At 42.9% G+C, this 22,500-nt stretch overlaps 3 protein-coding genes across 4 annotated transcripts in view; 2 read left to right on the forward strand and 1 right to left on the reverse strand.

Moving 5' to 3' along the window:
- parla (presenilin associated, rhomboid-like a) overlaps positions 1-6,202 on the forward strand; it is a 7,963-nt gene extending 1,761 nt beyond the window's left edge. The window contains exons 2-10 of the mRNA XM_080542842.1: positions 1,515-1,845; positions 2,425-2,529; positions 3,070-3,202; positions 3,626-3,721; positions 3,929-4,078; positions 4,364-4,434; positions 5,122-5,223; positions 5,398-5,495; positions 5,832-6,202. Of these exons, the coding sequence (XP_080398968.1) occupies positions 1,515-1,845; positions 2,425-2,529; positions 3,070-3,202; positions 3,626-3,721; positions 3,929-4,078; positions 4,364-4,434; positions 5,122-5,223; positions 5,398-5,495; positions 5,832-5,964 (1,219 nt within the window). The 3' untranslated portion in view covers positions 5,965-6,202. The remainder of the gene's footprint in view (positions 1-1,514; positions 1,846-2,424; positions 2,530-3,069; positions 3,203-3,625; positions 3,722-3,928; positions 4,079-4,363; positions 4,435-5,121; positions 5,224-5,397; positions 5,496-5,831) is intronic.
- A 4,317-nt stretch (positions 6,203-10,519) lies between these two features.
- On the reverse strand, positions 10,520-13,129 carry extl2 (exostosin-like glycosyltransferase 2; the record flags this gene model as incomplete). The annotated part of the gene is made up of 5 exons (XM_080543168.1): positions 13,070-13,129; positions 11,981-12,435; positions 11,731-11,801; positions 11,451-11,566; positions 10,520-10,922 (listed from the first exon to the last, which is right to left on the reverse strand). The coding sequence occupies exons 1-5, from the start codon at positions 13,072-13,074 to the stop codon at positions 10,520-10,522; spliced, it is 1,050 nt and encodes a 349-aa protein (XP_080399294.1). The 5' UTR covers positions 13,075-13,129.
- A 194-nt stretch (positions 13,130-13,323) lies between these two features.
- On the forward strand, positions 13,324-19,384 carry LOC308168184 (putative oxidoreductase ZK1290.5). 2 transcript variants are annotated; one of them, XM_080542675.1, is made up of 8 exons: positions 13,324-13,491; positions 14,642-14,890; positions 16,013-16,114; positions 16,223-16,314; positions 16,709-16,891; positions 17,714-17,773; positions 18,184-18,284; positions 18,915-19,050. In XM_080542675.1, exons 1-7 carry the CDS (start codon positions 13,416-13,418, stop codon positions 18,277-18,279), a joined length of 858 nt encoding a protein of 285 aa, XP_080398801.1. In that variant the 5' UTR covers positions 13,324-13,415; the 3' UTR covers positions 18,280-18,284; positions 18,915-19,050. The 2 variants fall into 2 exon arrangements, with proteins under 2 accessions (XP_080398801.1, XP_080398802.1); XM_080542676.1 differs by lacking the exon at positions 18,184-18,284 and having other exon boundaries at positions 18,915-19,384.
- The last annotated feature ends 3,116 nt before the right edge of the window (positions 19,385-22,500 follow it).

Here is a 22,500-nt window from a genome sequence, read left to right on the forward strand (position 1 = left end):
GACACAGTATAGGGGGAAGCAGGTGTCTCAGGAGACGCAGTGCTGGGGGGTAGTAGCCTAGATGTCTCAGGAGGAGCAGTTAAGGTGTAACCTGAAGAGATGGGTCTTCAGTCTCCGACGGAAGATGGGGAGTGACTCTGCAGTATTGACAGCCGTGGGAAGCTCATTCCACCAGCGGGTAGCCAGTGTAGTGATGAGACGTGACCGGGCAGAGTGACTGCCGCGTTGGCGTAGAGCTGGTGGGGCCAGTCGGCCAGCAGAGGTGGAGGAGCGGAGTGTTTTCGATGCAGCACGTTCAAGGGTTTTTGGAAGGGAAGGAGAGATGGGATACCGGTCTGTAGTTGTAGTGGGTCAAGTTGGTTTCTTGAGGAGAGGCTTGACTCTTGACTGGCTATCTTGAAGTTTAGCTGGGAGTCAGATCCTGTGGATAAGGAGGAGTTGATTACGGTGGTAAGGTAAGGAAGGATGTGGGAGGAAATGGATCGGAGAAGAGGGGAGGGGGATGGGATCGAGAGGGCAGGTGGTTGCCCGCTTGGATGTGATTAGTGTGAGAATCTCATCAGGAGAGTGGGGGGGGAAAAAGATGATAAGCCAGGGGCCAAGTGTAGTGCAGAGCGTTGGTAGGAGGAGGAGAAAAGGTGCTGCTAATGTCAACCTTTTTTTGGTGCTGCTTATGTCATCAACCTTTTTTTTCGAAGCAGGTGACAAAGTCATCAGCAGACAGGGAGGAGGTGGGTTGAGGGATGTGGAGAACCTTTTTCCAGGATTAGAGGCAGAAGAAGAATGTATTTTGGAATGATAGTAGGAAGCTTTAGCAGCTGATGCAGAGGAGGCGCAGTCGGAGAGGAGAGAGTGATAAAGGTTTAGGTCATCAGGGAGGCCGGTTTTTCTCCTCCATCTCTTCTCAGCTGCCCTGAGCTCTGTTCTACAAGAGAGAGCAAAGGGAGCACGTGGAGAGGATTGTGCTGGCTTCAAGGTTAGTGGACAGAGGGCGTCGAAAGATGCTGAATCAGTGGATAGAAGGGAGAAGGATTCAACAGAGGGTAGGGAGGATAAGGCAAGAGGAAGAGAGGGTAGTGGGGGGGACAGGGTACGTAGGTTTCCGACGAGAGGGTACAAAGTGGTTAGAGACTGACAGGGAAGAGATGGATTTGAGGGGGAGGGAGAAGGATTCAAAGTGATGGTCAGTAACTGGAAGAGGGGTAACAGTAAGGTTGGAGGTATGGGAGGATCTAGTGAAGACAAGGTCGAGCTGATCGCTGATTATTCTTTCTAACATTGAAAGTGACAAACATGACCTATTGCTATGCAAGAAACCTAGTTTAACTCAACTTTCTTTATTAATTCAACTATGTGTTTCAAACGATAACTTATCAATCCAGATGCCAAGATACTTGTAAGCCTACTTTCTACAATGCCCTCAGATTTCTGAGCCCTAAAAAAGTATATACTTTTTTGTTTTAGTTGCATTCAGTACTAATTTGAATAAGTGGTCTTCCTTCGCCCATCCACAGGTTCACCCTCCACCCTCAACAGAGATGTGGCTTCACCCTCCACCATCAGCAGAGAAGTGGCCTCACCCTCCACCCTCAGCAGAGAAGTGGCCTCACCCTCCACCCTCAGCAGAGAAGTGGCCTCACCCTCCACCCTCAGCAGAGAAGTGGCCTCACCCTCCACCCTCAGCAGAGACGTGGCTTCCGGAGGGACGCAAGGAAGCCGGAACCGAGGAAGGGTGCAGAAGAAACAGGCCCCCCTCCCCCGTCTAAGGTTGCTGCTGATTTGTCAGTTCCTCGGAAAGCTGCACCCTCCAGCAAATTGTTCAAACCCCTGATGTTCACAGTGGGGGTAGGTCCGACCAGCTTGGCCCCTAAGTTTCCCCTCATGTATACTGTAATAATGCATATATGAATGTTACTACCTTCTAGTTCATTTCATGTATTTTTTCATGTATGTTTGTGTCAATTGATATAAGCAGGGTATCCGCGGTGTCTTGAAAAGTATTAAAAGTTGATAAATACATTTTGGGAAAATCAAGACCCTTAATAAGTATTTAAAAGTGTTTGTAGGTATTTTTCAGAATTAGACTCTGTCCAAAGAGTTTGAGTCCTATTTTTTTTTTGTAAAAGTTCGTGAATTTATTAGTTTTATTAAAAAACAAAGATGAACCGGAAATTGTGTTGTATGATAGTGGTCTAGTCTATTGCAAACTAAAACTGTTAAGTTAAAGGTGTCACTGATGTAAACGGTTACAGCTCAAAAAAGTATTAGAAAGGTCCAACTGTCACTTTCAAATTAACCTCAAGATTCCTGTATATACCCTGTATAAGGCAATTTTACATAGAGCATTTTCCAAGTAAATGTAAATCAGTACGATCTGGGCAGTCTGAGATCTTGGACCTCTATGTTTGTCTGACTCCATGTTAGTTTACAGGCGTCTCCTTCAGTGCGGCAGCCATCTTGCAGTACGAGTCTCTAAAGTCACGAGTGAAGATCGCTAGGGACGAGGCTGAGGCAGAAAAACTAGGACAGGTAAGGTGATGATGCAGATATGTCCCATCATTTGACACAACACATTCAAGAAACCACAGTTAATGTCCATCCAGTACATCCCGTCATGAAAAGGGTGAACACTCCTAAGAAACACGCTCCCGATACATGGACACCTGTAGACTAGACCATAGGTTGCCCAGTAACTATTGTTCAAGGGCCCCCTGAATACCACCATGTGACGTTAGAATTATAAGGTTCTATCTCCATTTTTGTCAAAATTGAGTTTTTTTACATAATCTGATCCATTAGGTGTTTATTAATGCCTGTGTGGTGTTATTTTTAAAATGTTGAAATGTTTTAGTTATTAATTAATAAAATACAAAGGTTCCATCTCACAGAACATAATGGAATGTAAAAACTTTGACGCTCAATATCTCTGAACTGCCCTAAACGGAGATAGAACCTTATAATTCTAAACTCACGATCATCTGACCGTATCTGTTAAGCATAATATGAATATCAACCATCAGCTTATGATACATGTAGACCAAACCTAAGAACTCATTGCTTTTTTCCCAGCAGTCACAGGACATGACATACTGGCACAATTGGTGGAACCAGCTATCAGAATGGCAGAAACAGATGATCATGTTGATGTCTGTGGTGGACGATGTCTGGAGCGTCCTGACGGAGGGCCAGAAGACTGCTGCTGGTGAGTCATCTGGAGGATTGTGATTTGGAGGATTTGAGGGAAGAGGCTGTCAAGAGGCCTCTGCCTTGCCGTGAATTTATTAGTTTTATTAAAAAACAAAGATGAACCGGAAATTCTGTTGTATGATCATGGTCTAGTCTATTGCAAACTAAAATTGTTCAGTTAAAAGGTGTCACTGATGTAAACGGTTACAGCTCAAAGTGGCGGTGAGGTCTGGAAAAATATTGACAAGGTCTTGAAAAAGTCTTAGAAAGGTATTGAAATTAACCTCAAGATTCCTGTATATACACTGTTGGAGTATATCCATGGTTGAAGCAAAAGATGAGTTGAAATGTGTTGATGTTATGAATCCGAGGTTGCTTCAGAGGTTTTCTCATCTTGTCTCCCCTGATATTCTCTTTCTCTCCCGTCTCCATCACATAGGAATCATAGCAGTAAATGCTGTGGTCCTCTGTTGCTGGCGGATTCCCTCTCTGCAGAGATCTATGATAAAGTACTTCACCTCAAATCCAGCCTCCAGTAAGTACAGTAATGTGTTTGTTTGTTGGGTTGTGTTGAGCTGTTGGATCACAAGCCTTCTGTCTGGCGCTTTATTTGTAGTGAAACTTTGCTCAAGTGAAACTAGTTAAAGATCAACCTTTTTTTATCACGACAAGCCTTGACATGTAGCCTAATTTCCTCCAACTTCTTTCTCCATGAAACTACTCATGTTGTTCCCTCCGCCAGAGACGCGGTGCCTTCCCATGGTCCTCTCCTCCTTCAGCCATTACTCTATACTCCACATGGTGGCCAACATGTATGTGTTGTGGACCTTCTCCTCCAGCATTGTTTCTCTCCTGGGGAGGGAGCAGTTCCTCGCAGTCTACCTCTCAGCTGGTAGGAGCCTGTGTGATTAGCGTGTTTATGCTAGTTAGAATTTGAATGTGCAATAGATGATGGAGCAGGAGAGTGAAAGAGGTTGATCATTTGATACATTTTTTGTGAGTGAGCAAGTGTGTGCGTGTGCGTGTGTGTGCGTGCGCGTGTGTGCGTGCGCGTGTGCGTGTGCGTGTGTGTGTGTGTGTGCGTGTGTGTGTGTGTGTGTGAGAGAGAGACTGCAACTGTGTGTGCATATGTGTGGTTTAAACAATGTTTCTCGCCCTCATCTTGGTTGATTTTCAGGTGTGATCTCCACTATGGTGAGTTACGTGTGTAAGACAGCCACCGGACGCCTGCATCCCTCTCTTGGAGCGGTGAGATGCCCTTCCCTCTTACAAACTGGTTTATACTCCGCTGGCAACCGGCAACTCTGCGATACTGTAACACGGGTTGTTAACAGTTAACCTTTGACCCAGAAGCATGTGCACATCTTATTACAATTGATAATTAGCATTTGATTTTGCACAGTTCTGTAGTCATTCAGGGTATCCGCGGTGTCTTGAAAAGTGTTAAAAGTTGATCAATCAATTTTGGGAAAATCAAGACCCTTAATAAGTATTAAAAAGTTTTATCACGATTTTATGAGGTCTAGAATTTTGTTGGTATTTTTCTTTAATTAGACTCTGTCCAAAGAGTTTGAGTCCTAAAAACTTTTAGTAAAAGTTTGTGAATTTATTAGTTTTATTAAAAAACAAAGATGAACCCGGGAATTCTGTTGTATGACAGTGGTCTAGTCTATTGCAAACTAAAACTGTTAGGTTAAAGGTCTCACTGATGTAAACGGTTACAGCTCGAAGTGGCGATGAGGTCTGGAAAGATATTGACAAGGTCTTTAAAAAGTCTTAGAAAGGTATTGAAATTAACCTCAAGATTCCTGTATATACCCTGAGTAGGTAACATAGACACGGCTGTTCTAGTGTCAACTGTCACTTAGATCCAACTGTCACTTAGATCCAACTGTCACTTTCAAATTTGAATTTTCTAATTTCTGTGTGCTCCAGTCTGGGGCCATCATGGCGGTCCTGGCTGCCGTCTGCACCAAAGTACCTGAAGCCAAACTAGGCATCATCTTCCTGCCCATGGTCAGCTTTACCGCAGGCAGCGTGAGTGATATTTTCTGTTATGGTGTGTGTGTGTGTGTGTGTGTGTGTGTGTGTGTGTGTGAGAGAGAGAGAGAGAGTGTGAGAGAGTGAGAGTGATAACATGCTTCCTCTGTCCAAAACATATGGAGGGCCACTGTATGCTTAAGTGCCTTACCTTTACAATTTCCTCTTTAGGCCTTGAAAGCTCTCGTTGCCATGGATACAGTAGGGCTTGTTTTGGGATGGAGGCTGTTTGATCACGCGGCCCACATTGGAGGAGCCCTGTTTGGAGTGTGAGTATAGCACTGATGGCTTTTATGAAAATGTATTAATCAATTCTGACAGTAAGAGAATAGTGGTTACATTATTAAACACTATACTGTAGGGGTAGTGGTGGTCTAGTGGATAGTGAGTTGGACTTGTGATCGGAAGATTGTTGAGTTCAAATCCCGCCTGAAACCACACCACTACTAGTGTGCCCTTGAGTAAGGCACTTAGCCCTCAGTTACTCCAGGGGGAATGTCCCTGTAATTCGTAATTGTAAATCGCGTTTGGATTAAAAGCGTCTGCTAAATGGCAAAATTATACAAAATAAATTATAAAAAACTTTTTCCATCTCTCTCCTGTAGATGGTACGTTGCATACGGCCACAAGCTGATCTGGAGGAAGAGGGAGCCACTGGTGAAGCTTTGGCACAAAATGCGCTCTGAGGGCCCGGGGGGGGGCAGACCGGGGGGCCCGGGCAGCAACGGACCTGTGTAGGACCCTTAAGCCCAATTTATACTTCTGCGTAAAATCTACGGCGTAGGTTGACGCGCACCTCTCCAAAAATGTAACTATGCGGCAGTGCCTATGCAGACCGTAAGCACTGTGATTGGTCCGCTTGGTAGCACATGATTTCGACATGACTCCGACTCTCTCGTTTCTGTAATTAATTATTAATAAAGAGTTGAAAAATTATGATAACCATCTTATTATCTTAGTTTAATGTCATTTCAATGCAGTATAGACTATCTTATATTATTATTATATTATTCTTTACAACAAGCATAACAAAAAAATCCCTATTATGCCGCTATGAGTACACCGACCAACTCGACGCAGACCGACCAACGCAGAACTATAAATTGGGAGAGCCCTGGCGTAGGCTACGGCGTAGCTGCGCGTAAATTCGACGCAGAAGTATAAATTGGGCTTTAGTTGGCCCTCTAGGGCTCCCTTTAGGGGGTAGGTAGGTAGAAGTCACCCCTAACGTCTGATACAGGATTAGATATGTGTACACTACCATGGGTTAACATTTAGGGTTAGGGTAGTCTGATCCAAGATCCTTCATCTTTGGTTAGGGGAAACTGGTACCTCAAGGCCTTTTTTTAATTATTATTTTAAAACGTAGATGTAACCTTTTATTTATCCAGGATAGTCTCATTGAGAAAACATTTATTTTTCAAGAGAGACCTGGTCCAGACAGCAGCCATGCGCATTTGATTGTGTACGTGCGTGCATTTCATGCAAGACTCTACACTGTTGTGTGAGAGGTTAATGGGTATGCAGTCATGATTAGCAGGATTTAAGACTATACTGTATGGTTTTAGTTCAGTGCCAATCAGATATAAGGAGCAGATGGTGGTGTGGGGCTTTGTCATTATGATAGACAGTGCCTACAGTCATCATACCCCTTCACTTTTTCCACATTTTGACTGTGGACTCAATTTAAAATGTATTAGGCTAATTAAAATAAAATTGTTAGCAATCCACACACAATACTACGGAGCCCCTCTGGGGTCACACATATATATATATTATATATATATATAAAGATCTGTAAATCTGTTTGCTCGGATTGTATCCCAAGGGCTACAGTATAACAGCACTGGGACTTTTAACTATGTATCACTCCGAAATGACCATTAGCTACCCCGCAGATGTTTGTGTTCAGGTTACTAGGCAACAGTCCAGTTGCGGAACTATTTCTTCTTGACAGAGCCAAAATAAATGATTAAATAAACAAACAAATCATAATCTGTTGTCACTTATTACTGTTAACTAATAAATTGCGCTGTAGAACTGTTGTATAAAAGCAATATCACACTCGAGGTCGTGCTGTTATACTGAATCAGCACGTCTGTGATTGTCAATTTAAAACCGAATCACAGCCGTGCTGATATTCAGTATAACACGCTCCCTCTCGTGTGATATTGCTTAATCAATAAACTGTGAAAAAACAAAAGGTGCAAGGTTTGTCTGCCATTTGGCATCACATTGTGGTACCAGTAACAGGGCACAGCTGAACTGCTTTGTTCTTTTATCTGAGTTAAACACTGCCTCATGTTTCTTTATACACGATGCTGAATAAGTAACACATAAGCAGTGGCGTTTCCACATTAGGGGCAGGTGGGGCAGTGGCCCCAAACATTGTGGCAACATGTATTTTATATTTAATACAAAATAGTGATTCAGTGGTGAAATTGGTGTGTATAAAGTATAATAAACTTGACTCACAATCCTTATAGTGCTGTTTTGGAGTAATTTCTCTAGTTTGTGTGTGTGTGTGTGTGTGTGTGTGTGTGTGTGTGTGTGTGTGTGTGTGTGTGTGTGTGTGTGTGCTGGCGCTGCAGACTCAGCGCTCCCTGTCCTATCTCTCTCCTGTGGGGCAGCGGAGCACTCTGCCTCGTCGTTGCTATGGGGACCGTGAGCATGATTGACGTAAGCAGGGAAAACCTCCCACAAAGGGTATTAGGTGAAGGGGCTGAGATGTTTCTGGGGGGAGGTGGGTGGGTGGGTGGGTGGGGGGATGACAGAGTTGTTGGTTGAGGAGTTTTAGGGCTTTCGCTAAATTGACGGCGACATTGTAGGTGGAAACTTTATTTTCCCTCCCAGGATCCGGAGATCCAGGGCATCAAACAGCCCCGGATGCCCAGGGACAATGCCCAGGGATTTGGGGCGGCTGTGGCACAGGAGGTAGGGTTTGCCGCCTAATGATCACAAGGTTGGCAGATCAGCGGTTCGAGCCCCGGGTGGCCACATGTCGAAGTGTCCTTGGGCACTTAAAAGTTAGAAGACATCTGGTATTTCATGAAATATGGAATAGTGTAATAAACACTACACAAGATATTGTAATACATTTTAAAAATCACCTAATTTCTTTTGCTATTCAAATCTCACCAAAGTATAATAATGACATCATTGTACAAATAGAGTTTTCCTCTTCTTTGTCCAAGCAGGTTTTCCCCCAACATCAGAACATCAAAAGGCTAGCTGATTGCTTGTATTGTTGAAGAACAGTGCAGATGCAGATTGTACAAATAGAAAAACAAGATGAAGAAGTTGAATTCTTTATTCATTTCGACAGAGCAAATGTATTTTCTAACCTCAAAGAAGCAGCATAGCCTAACAGAGCTCTTATCAAAGGCGACTACCGTATAGAAAACGGTGTTGTACGGCGTTGTTCACTGTGTTGTACGGCGACCTTGAGTGCCATGAAAGGCGCCTTATAAAATAAATGTATTATTATTATTATTATTATTAAAACGAAAACAAATAAATCAACGGCAGTAAAATGTTCCAGTAAGAGAGTACTGTACTGTATACATCAACTGTGTAGAAAAGAAGAAGACACATTCCAAATGATGCATCAGCTCCACATTTGAGATACATAGACTAATATAGATTTTTGGCAGATAAACCATACACATAATGGTAAATGGTAAATGGACTGCACTTATATAGCGCCTTTTTTGCTGCTCCAAAGCACTTTACAACGGCCTCTCATTCACCCATTCACACACACATTCACACACCAATGGCGGCAAGCTACCATGCAAGGTGCTGGCCCGCTCACTGGGAGCAATTTTGGGGTTCAGTGTCTTGCCCAAGGACACTTTGACATGTGGCCAGCCGGGGCTCGAACCGCCGATCTGCCGACCTTGTGATCATTAGGCGGCGACTCTACCTCCTGTGCCACAGCTACCCCATTCATTAAAATGAATAACGGCCCAAAAGCATTGTGCAAGGGGGTCAATGGATTTTCCATTGTAACAAAGTCATCATGGTGTAAAAGGAAGGCTCCATCTCCTGGGACAGCCTTGAGTTTTCACCATGATGTAGGCTACACTTACAGCTGCTAGGCACTACTACCTGGTTTGAGCCAAGCAAAAAGTAGAGAGCTTACTTTTGTGCAATGGCCGACATCTGCTGGCTGTAAAAGCAATTGCATTACATTAAGTAAAACACATCCTTCCTTGTCGACAACCAGACTAGAAGTTCTGGACAATGAGGATAACACAGTTTTGGCAACAGTGTAAAACGTATTGTTTATTAATACTGATGCCATACATCAGTATTAATGTATACAAATAAAAATAACGTTTTTAGGTTTAGAAGAAGGTGATAGGAGAAGGTTTTTCCTTCTATCAATGGCCCCGGACCTGAGCTGGATTACTCTTCCTGCTACGAATGGTGGATTGATGATTCACTTGCTTAGTATTCAAATGTATTGATTGTAAGTCGCTTTGGAATAAGGCGTCTGCTAAATGCCAAAAATGTAAATGTAAATGTAACATCTGACTACTACATACTGACTCTGCAGTAAGAGTCCTCTTGGTATAGTATCTTCTTTGACCACCATCCGTGCACTTATTATTTGGCCCTAGGATGACGACTAAGTGAGATCTCCTGGAAGAGATAAAACAAGGGAAACCTAACCTTGAGTTGCAGAAAAAAAATAAACCATATCCCTGACCAAAATGTAAAAAATGTGTATAGAAATGATCTAACAGAATGATATGATAACATTAACCAGATCACACCAAGGTGTCTCATTATTACTCAAATGTGTAATCACTTTTTATTGCACTAACCCGTATCTTTCATTCTCTGCCCTAAAATACTACAATATCAACCATTGATTCCAGAAGCAATAAACCCTCCTACCCACCCCTCTGCATCCTCAACACTCTCACCCCCCCCCCCAACCCTATTACATGACACCTGAGCACTGAGGTCCCCGAGGTCTTCAACACTTCCTTCAGACACGGAAGGAAAGTGTGATGTTAATGACACACACACACACACACACACACGCCCATGCTAGAGGACTCTATTAGCCACCAGCTAACTCAACGAAACGTTATTCATTCTATTTTTTTATCTTCCTTGGGCAAGAAACAACCTCTGTAGTCCTCCCCCCCTCTCTCTCTCCCTCCCTCTCTCTCTCCCTCTACCTCCCCCTCTCTCTCTCTACCTCCCTCTCTCTCTCTCTCCCTCCCTCTCTCTCTGAGTACCAATTAAGCGTCATCTGCATGTCAGTCAGTCCAGTCAGTTAGCTCCGGCTCTTATGGTTGGCGTAGCTCGGGAAGCCGAACTGGCACAGCATCAGGTTGGAGTACCTCAGGGGCATGGACCCGTAGATCTGTGCCAGCCTGTTCAGGCAGTACGACCGCTGCAGCAGGTGTTCAGGTCGGTGCCACATACCCAAGTAACCGCTGCTGGCGTCCCTCTCCAGGTTACGCAGATCCACAGGCTTTACGAAGACCCCAGAGGGTCTGCCAGCGCCTTCGCCTCCGGACTCGAGCCCTAGCTGTACCGCTACAGCAAAGTTCATGGCGATGTCGTCGCAGTTCTGTGTCTCGTCCACTAGGGTGTGCACTTCTGGCGGCTGGTCCTGGAACAGCTGCAGGTAGCGGCGGTGGAAGAAGGCGGCGCCGATCAGCACCATGGAGTACCTGCAGTGGGATGAGATGACCAGACCACCAAAACAGTCAGGGGTGCAGCTAGGGGATACAGGATCATTACACACTTGCATAATGTCAGAATAGATACGCCAAACATTCAATAAATTCAATAAAGCTTAACTTAACATTATGCATTATCATTAGCCACTTGGATGTGTGCACTAACATCTGCTTTGCTGATGATACAGGAAGTATACATACACAGACATTTATTTCAGAGTGTGATCTATTTCAGCCTTTTCCCAGTGCAAAACCACTCAGTCCAGGCTATCCAAGACCACTAGATGAGTCGCAGGGTGTGTGACTGACATTTGAATAGTATCAAATAAAGGCTTGAAACAACTTTTTGGGAATCAGGGTTGTATAAAGATTAGATGAAGTGGCTAATATGAAACACTCTAAGGGCTAAGGCAATACTAATGTTTTGATTCTTTCTCTTTGTTGTATAGCTGAGAGGGTCGGAGGGTAGCCTACCTGTCACCACCTCCCATCTCTGGGTCCTGTCAGAGGGTAGCCTACCTGTCACCACCTCCCATCTCTGGGTCCTGGAGCTCGAAGCTGCCGTAGCTGTAGACTCCAGACACCGTTGTGACGTGTTTACGGGGGACGAATCCCACGATCTGCTCAGGGAATTGCTGTTGAAGGAGAGACATGAGGTGAAGATCAGAATAAACATCTGAAAGGCACCCGCGCTGCTAAAGTAGAGGTAGCCGGTGTGTTCCAAGCTTAAAGTAATACACTATTGATGGGCATATCGAATGATTAAGTAAAATCGAATGACCCCAGCCCTGTCCATTACCTTCCACATTGAGAAGGCAAAACTGATATCTGGAACGCTGACCAAAGTGTCGTCATCCAGCATCAACACAGCTGAGAATAAAATCAATGAGATCATTAAAAACGATTATACATTACACTCATAATATTGCTAAGGAATCCACACAACACTTTCTTGCACACAGACAAACCCCTAATAACACACAATAGTGCTGTAGTGTGATTGCCTAGGGAAGCTCACCCTAATTAGTAATTGGCTAATTGACACGCACCGTCAGTATCTATCTCGGTGAACGGTTGCAGTCGGTTGCGCATGCGATTGGCTCTCTGCTCTTTGAAGACCACCGGGATGGGATGGGGCCCCAGGGAGTCCCAGAGCACTTGTGGCGTCCTCTCGCCGATGTTATTCCACACGATAATAACCCGCCGGAGGTGTGGCACCGCCTGGTAATGGTTCAGGAGTTTCAGGAGGATGTCAGTGCGGTTATACGTCTGGATGACCACAGTGAAGGCAGTTTGTTTTGATGTTTGACGGTGGGGGGGAGCGGCGTTGATTGCGTCGCCTGTGTCTCTGCGGTGGAGCGCTCCCAGGACCCCCATGTCTGCCCGGTCCTCTGCGGGGGGGAGCAGGGCAGTCAGAGCTGCGCCCACCAGGAGCAGCAGCAGGATCGGTGCCACCAGATACGCCCACCGAGGACTTCTACAGCCACGGAGAAGGAGAAGGACCCTGTGTCCGGGGAGAGGGTATGAGAAACACACAGACAGACAGTGGTGGACTCAGGCTGGTTGAAGGGCAGGGGGGGCGAAAAGAAAAAAAGGGCACCTACTGCACAACATGGGACCCCATCAGTGCACATGGTCAAGTTTACACCATTTGAGGGGCACCAATAGGGTACATCCTCTAATTTTGCACTCAAAAGGGCATTTTTTGCCACTCAAAAGGACACTTAAGACAGACGTTTTTCAACCGTGGGGGCACCAGGAGGGGCGGTCGCCCCCCCCTGCCCCCCCCCCCCCCTTGAGTCCGCCAGTGCACACAGACCAACTTTTTTTGGATAACTTTCTTTAACCTAGACAATAAAGAAATTAGGCCCAGCCACTATGAATAAAGCAAGACAATGCCATGTCACGTTTTTTCAATTAGTTGATTAGTTGACACACGTCGATATGTTTTGCTTTATCGTGTTGATAGTTTGTCGCTGTGCTCATGTTTTTTTTTTTTTAGACTTGCTACACACATCAATGTTGTCCTTAGCTGACCATTACAGAACTTACTTAGGCGACATGTTTTTTGCATTTTGTTGCGTGCATGCACAATTGAACATATCATCGTAAACCAGCAAGAACAAATAGCATCCCACCTCATTTTATGATCATAACTCGCATTCCGAAACTAGTACGCTACTTTTCTCCCACTCTCTCTTACAGGAGTCTTGTGGTGTGCGCAGGCGCAGTAGCCTCATTCTTTAGACGTAGGAAAAGTTGGAGAAAACTCGGAGAAACTACATAAATCCACTGTTGTAGTCTTTATAGGACATACTACTGCTTTACTGCAACCTCTTGCCGCAAAGTAATGGAATTCTAACTTTAACTGATTTTACGACGTCTACTCGTGGCTCCCTTTAAAGCGAGAAAATGATCCAATGAATAAATGATCAAAACATTTAAATGATTATATCGTAGCTATACGTATACACTTGAAAAAGCATGAACTCTGAAACGGCTTTGACTTGTCCTACAGTCTCTCTCTCCAATGGACTGCAAATTCCAATACTTGGATTGGGTGAGATTTTGTATTTAGATACCGGCGTTAGGCTATTATTCCCAAACAATATCATATTTTGGGTGAATTTCATGTTGCGCAGAATTGAGCAGTTTGCAAGTTCTGCAGGCTGTTGTAGTCCCGGAGGAGGTGTTTCGGCAGAGAAACACCTCCTCCGTTGTATGATACACAGGGCTGCCAAGTTTCACCAAAAGATTGCGTGAGACTTGGCAGCTATGATGATACACCTCTATCATAGTATGATACAGTATCCTACGCACGTTCATGTTGACCAGCAGCAAACTGCTGTAGCCAACTGTCCCCCAATCCTTGTTTCACACACATCTGCCGTCGAGCTGTAACATTGATAACCAAAAGTTCTACAGTTTAGACCTACTCTGTAAGATAGATGTCGGTTGTTCTAGAAATACAACTTTATAGTTCCCTCAAGGACCTGAAACTTGAAAAGAAGAGGTCTGAAAAGAGGTAGTGGATATGATATGGACTAAACAGGGATATGCATTACAGTACAGTACACTCATTTACAGTTGCATCTTGCAGTACAGTACCCTCTCCTTCATCTGCACTAAGGGTTATTTATTTTTTTATCAAAATGTAGTTTTTTACATAATCTGATCCATTAGGTGTTTATTAATGCCTGTGTGGTGTTATTTTTAAAATGTTGACATTTCTGAGTTAGTAATTCATAAAATACAAAGGTTCCATCTCACAAAACATAATGGAATGTAAAAACTTTGACGCTCAATATCTCTGAACTGCCCTAAACGGAGATAGAACCTTATCATTCTAAGCTCACGAAGTTCTTTCAGATCAGTGCAAATGGACAGGAGAGGAGACGTGGGATTCATCTCAATTTCCATATTGAAAACGGTAGCCTCATGTTCTTCTCTCCTTCTTCGGCACTGATTTGAAGAGTTGGACTAGTAACTAAGGAAATTATGTTAAAGGCAAATCCTATGTTTTCATGTCTGCACAAAAGCAGAAGAGGGGGACCAGGAAAAGCAGCCTCAGACAAAATCAATGAGAAATGTATTTAATCTAAATGATGACATGTTAAACCATCTTTTGCACTAGTTTGTTGTTGTCAAATACAGCCAACATGTTAAAACAGAACAAAAGTGATGGTCCATCTTCATCCTCCTCTTTCAAGGGACATCACATGATGGCGGGTATTCACACAACGCTGTCGTGTACGCACTCCGTGAGTGCGCTGTACGGCACATTGACACAGCCAAGAGGTACGGCTGTGAGGAGCAGCTGGGTAAAGCTGTTGAAGAGAGTGGAGTACCACGGCACGACTTGTGGCTCACCACCAAACTGTGGCCAGGAGACTACGGCTACAGAGCTGCCAAGAAGGCCTGCCGTGACTCATGCTCCCGCCTAGGGGTGGAATACCTCGGTAAGAGTTTATTGGCAAGCACTGGATACTTTATTTGACCTTTCGTGACGTTAGAATTATCAGGTTCTATCTCAACTTTTGTCAAAATGTAGTTTTTTTACGTAATCTGATCCATTAGGCGTTTATTAATGCCTGTGTGGTGTTATTTTTAAAATGTTGACATTTTTGAGTTAGTAATTCATAAAATGAAAAAGGTTCCATCTCACAAAACATAATGGAATGTAAAAACTTCGACGCTCAATATCTCTGAACTGCCCTAAACGGAGATAGAACCTTATCATTCTAAACGGAGATAGAACCTTATCATTCTAAACGGAGATAGAACCTTATCATTCTAAGCTCACGCTTTGTTTAACCAGGTTGGTCAATACATGAGAACCAATTTTCACTTTCACAAGAGGAGAAGACCACCACAACAACAAATGTAACTTGTAAGCCCTGAACCAGTTGAACGGTATTCTGAAGTTTATTCTTGTTCTTGACATGTCAACATGGCAATGCCCAATGATGATGATCCAGTCCTGGAAGTAGAAAGATGCTGATGCCTCTGGTTGGTTTGCTGTGTATATTGTGGCCGGCTTCAACCAGGGGAGTTTACACACACCCAACCTAGAGAACGACACAGACACAACGGGCGTATTTAATAAAGGAACATAGGTGTGGGGAATAAAGTTGGGTGATTGCGCAATGCAGGGCAACTCGTGACGTTAGAATTATAAGGTTCTATCCCATTTTTGTCCAAATTTAGTTTTTTTACATAATCTGATCCATTAGGTGTTTATTAATGCCTGTGTGGTGTTGTTTTTAAAATGTTGACATTTTTGAGTTAGTAATTCATAAAATACAAAGGTTCCATCTCACAAAACATAATGGAATGTAAAAACGTTGACGCTCAATATCTCTGAAATGCCCTAAACGGAGATAGAACCTGATAATTCTAAACTCACGAACTGTGTGAGGAGATGTGTGCCCTGTCTGTGCTGCGCTGTCCGCGGTGCTGAAGGCCCTTATCCTCCTCGACAGGCAGGTTTGCCACGATATGCTTAGCTAAGCACTTAACCATCTCTTACTTTCCTACATCCCTTCTCCCTCTTCCTCCTTCTCTCCCTCCCACCGTCACAGACTTGTACCTGATGCACTGGCCAGATGCCATGGTCCCTGGGCGGTCAAACAGGGAGGTGAGGGCAGAGACCTGGAGGGCTTTGGAGGAGCTGTATAATGAGGGTGAGAAACATGGATTAAAAAAGGTTTATTATTATTATAAAATAACATTATATAAGCATATTTATATTGTGTAAGTCTGCTCTCTTTTTCTGTCTGAATGTGAGGCAGGGGTGTGTCGTGCAATTGGAGTGAGCAACTTCCTTATCCGACACCTGCAGGAATTAAAGGAGGACTGTAGCGTGGTGCCTCATGTCAACCAGGTGTGTGTGTGTGTGTGTGTGTGTGTGTGTGTGAGATGTAACAGCAGCCTCCAGTCATTTGACCCAATTCAAAGTCAATCCCTGGCCCCTACTGTAACAACAGGAAATCGTGAGTTTAGAATTCTAAGGTTCTATCTCCGTTCAGGGCAGTTCAGAGATATTGAGCGTCAACGTTTTTACATTCCATTATGTTTTGTGAGATGGAACCGTTGTATTTTATTAATTACTAACTCAAAAATGTCAACATTTTAAAAATAACACCACACAGGCATTAATAAACACCTAATGGATCAGATTATGTAAAAAAACTCAATTTTGACAAAAATTGAGATAGAACCTTATAATTCAAACGTCACGACATGACCATCACAGTGATGCCCCTTCCATCCCTCAGGTGGAGTACCATCCGTTTCTCCAGCCTGAACAGCTGGCGGAGTACTGTCGTCAGGAGGGCATCGTGTTCCAGGGCTACTGCCCCCTGGCCAAGGGGGAAGCCCTCACCCACCCCACCATCCTGGAGCTGGCACACAAGTACGGGCGCACCCCCTCTCAGATCTGCATCCGCTGGAGCATACAGGTACTGTAACCCTCCAGGTGCAGGAGATACAGTATAAACCCACCACCTTCACTTTTATTATTATTACGTGTTTGTTTCAGTATCAAGTTGCCTTCCTCCTCGTACACATTTGTTTGTGGCTATTTTCTTTTTTATAAGTTTGATATTCGTCCGACCTGCACCTCGCCAATACAGGGTTTTTCCCAGTACCACCTTTGTTAAATACTTGATGACGATTAGGGATGCACCGAAGATTCGAATGTATTTGAATGTATTCGGCCGAATAATAGTCAAAAAAGCACATTGGTATTCAAAGGTGTGAAAAGACTGAATGTTTACCACTGAATAGTAGATGTTTTTTGATGACGCGATCAAACAGTGCAAGCAACCCATGCTGTTCTGTTAATGCTGTTCTTATTTAGTTATTTTCAGTTATTGTGCTTTGTTGGTATAGCCTGATGCCTGCTGGAATGTTCAATTAAAGTTTTCAAAAAATAAATCTTTGAAAAGTCTGAATAAAAAGCAAAATGTATTTAATTTATACAATGGTACAAAAAGAAAAGAAAAACTGCTGGTACGCATTCAGTATCAATATCAGTATCTCATTTCAGTTTCCTTAAATTCGGCTTCGGACAAGAATTTTCATTTCGGTGCACTAATGGTTCACTAATAATGATTGGTCAAGGGGTGTTCATAATTTTTACATGGTTCCACACAGATCAAAAAGTTAATTTTGAAGTAAGAAAACATTTCTTATTGCAGCTCCATAGTAATACAGCAACACATGAAGGTTAAAACTTGTTGTTTAGTCTTACTGCTTTTTATATTTTTGTTTCTTTTCAGAATGGAGTTGTCACCATTCCAAAGTCCACCAAAAAGGAGAGGATTTTGGAGAACTGTCAGGTACTGCAAGTTGGTTGATTCCAGTTTGTATACACACAAAGAATGGAACTATTGGCACACAAATCTGAAAACTTGAAGCTCATATTAACAACAAGACTCCAGACTGCTAAACCCTAAGCACAAATCGCATTATTTAGCACTTTCCTTTCACCTGGAAAACACTGGCCTTCAATTAAGCAATATCACACAAGAGGGAGTGTGTTATACTGAATATCAGCACGGCTGTGATTCGGTCGTAGGTACGAGGCCGCAGGCTAGGTTAATGTATCAACCACCGTTTTTTGTTCTCTCAACTTCCACCCTTCCCCCCCCCCCCCTACCTGCTGGTCCTCCTGACTCCCATCCCTCCCTGCTGGTCCTCCTGACTCCCATCCCTCCCTGCTGGTCCTCCTGACTCCCATCCCTCCCAGGTGTTTGGGTTCCAACTGGGGGAGGAGGACATGGCGGCACTGGGCAGGTTGCATGATGGGAGACATGTGAGCTGGGACCCCACACATGTGCAGTAACACAGGTGCGGCATGTCTTCTAAAACTGCCTTTTTAAAAATTACCTGTTGGAAAACACAAGCAGAAGCTCTGAGCTAATCACTCCATGATCGACTACTACTGTCTTCTGCAGCAGACTATCATGCCTTCGTTATTCAATCAGTTCCCAGCCCCACTCCTTTTTTTCCTTGAATCTTTCTGTCCAGCCTCTTTATTAAGGGTAACGGCAGCGAAGACATTTTCAATGACGTGCGAATCAGAATCACCAGGAATATGCGACCTGCCTGGTTGCATCAGAGTCGAAATGACCACATATCCGATTCGTTTCAGATTTATTTCCACATATGATTATTGAGGCCTGAATCAGATCTGAGTATCCGATTCAATGTGCTTTTTTACTGGTTACACGTACATGTTAAGCCCAATGCACACGGCGTGCGAATTTGTCGCACGACAACATTCGATTCTCAATTCACACCACCGAAGTGAGTGGGGGGTGAATGGAGAATCGAATGTTGTCGTGCGACAATATAGCATCGCACGCCGTGTGCATTGGGCTTTACATATCCGATCTGTGCCACATGGATGAGTCACTTCTACCTGGCAGTGTAAACACAGTCTAAGAGAACGATGTCACTCACGTTGTCTCTCTTCAGGTCTTTGGGTTCTCCCTTTCTGAAGAGGACATGGATCGCACCAGGAGGCTGCACTGTGACAGGAAGCTCATTCACCTTAGCTACCCACTCTGGAAAGGATAAAAGGAAACGTGTGTGTGTGTGTGTGTGAGGCTGAGAAACCAAATGTATTGCTAGTATCATCTAAGTGCCTTAATAGCTACCCTACTATGTCACTGATCCTTAAGATGTTCTTGATGGCATGATCTAGTGGAGCCAGATTTGTGTGGTACATGCGATTACATTTATTGTATGCATGTTAATTGAGTGTATTGTTGTTTAACTGTTGCTTTTTGTACAGTGTGTTTTCTGTATGATTCTTAATCATTTAGAATTATTGATTGTTCTAACAGTGCATCACTTACTGGATTTTTTAACTACAAGAGCATTGTAAAAATAATAATATATATATATGTATATAAACTGTTATGATCACTAATCCCAATGTAATTGTGACTGACGATTATGCTATTAAACCTATAAAAAGTGCTTTTAAAAAGGTGACAACTATAATCTCGTTGTTTCTATATATATATTGCACACAATAACTGCATCAAGATTCTCTGCTCACTTACAAAACACAATTCTCACTCACTCAAGACATGACACAGAAAACGTTGCATATGCATCAAAAGAATGTAAGAATATATCATTGCATAAACAGTACTACACCATTAAAGGTGGTTGGACTAAGCTTGTAACTACCTCACATTGTGAGTAAGTTATAATTTGACACCGTGCCAATTTCTTGGTGTCTACCGATTGTTCTTATTGTTCCTACCGATTGGTGGAACTAATCTAGAGGGTACTATCGTTCATTTAAAAGTAAAAAGATAAATGTACCAATCCCAGATTTCCCCTTTAAAAGTTAATTAGTCAAAATACCTCTAAATGACAGGATTTCTAAAAGGTGGTAAGCTGTGAGTGTTAAAATGTGCTGTAAAAGGTATTTACTTTTCTTCTTTTTTAAAAAAAATAGTTTTTTTCTGAGTGGGGCAGTCCCACTCATAGTTGTTCATTTTATTGGACAGATAAGACAGTGAAGAGAGACAGGAAAGTAAGGAGAAGAAGGGAGAGAGGGCATGTCAGCAGGGCATGGGCCGGAGTCGAACCCATGCCGACATGTGTGCACTGTAAACCGCGGTGCTGGACCACCCACCCCAGGCCACGGTATTTACTTTTCTATGAGTGGAAAAGACGGACAACACTTAGCAGAGTTAGCAATTTCTTTTAATCCTTCCCCCTCGGCATAGAATCACTGTTGTACATAAGTTACGTTTTTCTTTTCTCAATTTCACAGGTTAATTTTTTTCCTCTCTTCAAACTTCCAGTTTGACGTCCCTCTCGTATCAAACAAAAAAAAGCAGATTGTATTATACAAAAATGCAAACCAATTTTCACACAGTGAATTCTCTTACAAAGTCATAAAATGGCGTAATAATGGCTACATCCACATTGGAGGAAGATAATTCTAAACATTCCTTAATGGAGTATAATATACATATATAAAAAGAAAAAAAAGAAAGAAAAAAAAAAGTTTTCTTGGTGAAATCAGACCTGTACCTTAATTTAAGAGATATCTTACAAGGGAGTAATCATATAAAAATCCTTTTGCATTTCCCCAAAAGTTGGGGATAAAATAAACCCAAAACAGCAGTAACAGTTCTGTGGTTTAAGGGGGGGGGGGGGTAATTGGCTGTGTGAATGAGGGATAGGCAACAGTTTCACGCAGAAACAAATGAGAGTAGAACTAGATTTAGATTAACACGATTGCTGTTCCCATAGAAACCGCATCACTTGTAGCTCTCAGACATAGACTTTGAGGCTCATAGCTGTTGGGACCGTAAGCAGAATTTAACGACTATTCTGAAACAATGACACAAATAGTGTGTGAACATAGGCAATGCCGAGTCAGATAGTTTTTCCCCGAGGATGGACGACATGATGATTCACAGATCACCGTAAGACTTGGAAGTCAGTGATTTCACTCAACAATGACAGGAAGAAACAAAACATAAACGTAACTACAACCCAACTAGTCAATGACACTTAACTGGCAGAAAAACAACCTTACAAAAAGATTTGCGTTGCTGCACGTGTGATGTTATTTGTGATGTCTCAAGTGACAGTTTTAAGGAAAACCTAGCATGCCAATTTAGCTTGGGTTTCAATTTGGTTAGTGAGGGATGTGTCCAGAATGTTTCATGCTGTTAAAGCTGACGGGCAAGGATTCTTTTGAGAGGCAAAGCCTTTGACTACCAGGCTGCCTTTGCTTGCCTTGTAAAAAAAAGTGAAAATCCCAACACTTCTTTTCTAATACTTCAACACCATCACCCAAGTACAGCACACTTCACTTTGAAAAAAAAAGCCATAGTCAGAAGTGTACATATTCTACAATAACAATCTAGCACACACACAAAAAAAAACATTTTTCTTTTCCTAAATTTTTGTTATTAAATTTGTCTTCTTCAGAAGCATATTCAATAGAGAACTTCTTTGTTTGAACACAAAAAGATTAAGTGATCGACACGTCAATGCGCACAGAAGTCCTTCGACTGGGAAAGGATAAAGTCTGTGTTGGCAACCTTAGTGGACAGAAAAAAAAAAACATTTTGCTGATTCTAGGTAGAGATCATTTAATATAAATGCTGAGCGAGTAGAATAAGAGGTGGCACGTTAATAGTGCTTTAGTATATTAATGTATGTATACATACTCATATGTATAAGTGAGCCATGTACCTAAACAATAAATGTAGCAAAGAGCAGCCAGAGATAGGGCTTTCACACCGGCAAAGAACCGCGCCCGGTTCGCGTTCGGAAACCTCCGAACGTTGGCGCTGTCTGGCGAACGAGCCCGCGTTCATACACTGGTACACTTCGCCAGACAGCGCCAACGTTCGGAGGTTTCCCAAACGCGAACGGGCACGGTTCTTTGCCGGTGTGAAAGCCCTAAGAGAGGCAGGAAGTGTGGTTGGAAAAACGAACGCCCCTTACAACAATCACCCTTATTCCCCAACCTCCTTAACTCCTACCTAACCCACCCACCTGAAACCTAAACAAAAGCTGAACATTGTTGTTTTCTAAATCAAATTTCTGAAAAAACACCTCACCTCTATATCCTTATCCTTAACCGTTTGAGCACTAGGACCCACCTCTTTGCATTTCAGCGCAACTCTTTAAAAATTTGCCAATCATGAGGATTGTTTACAAAAGGCAGAGAGCTCCTTATCGAGCATCAGCGATAAACAATTTCCATGACAGGGAAAAGCAATAGTAATAGTAATGATGATGATAATAATAACAACAACAATTAATAATAGAAAACGTATATTGTAAACGATTTGCATTGAAATTGGGACTTCAATTTGAAGGCTCTCAATGTTTGACGATCTAAAAATGTCAAATTGTGGAACTGATGGAAAAGATTTCCAGAGGGGAAAGAAGAATATTTGAAGAGGACATTCTCGTTGGTTTTCTTCCCTTAGGTCGATCTTACAATCCTCTAATGAACTATGTTTAATATTATTTATATTATGTTTAATTGGGTTATAATGAACATGTTTAATTG

Source organism: Nansenia antarctica (assembly GCF_963989245.1).
Source record: "Nansenia antarctica genome assembly, chromosome: 12".
In the NCBI taxonomy this organism is placed as follows: Eukaryota; Metazoa; Chordata; class Actinopteri; order Argentiniformes; family Microstomatidae; genus Nansenia; species Nansenia antarctica.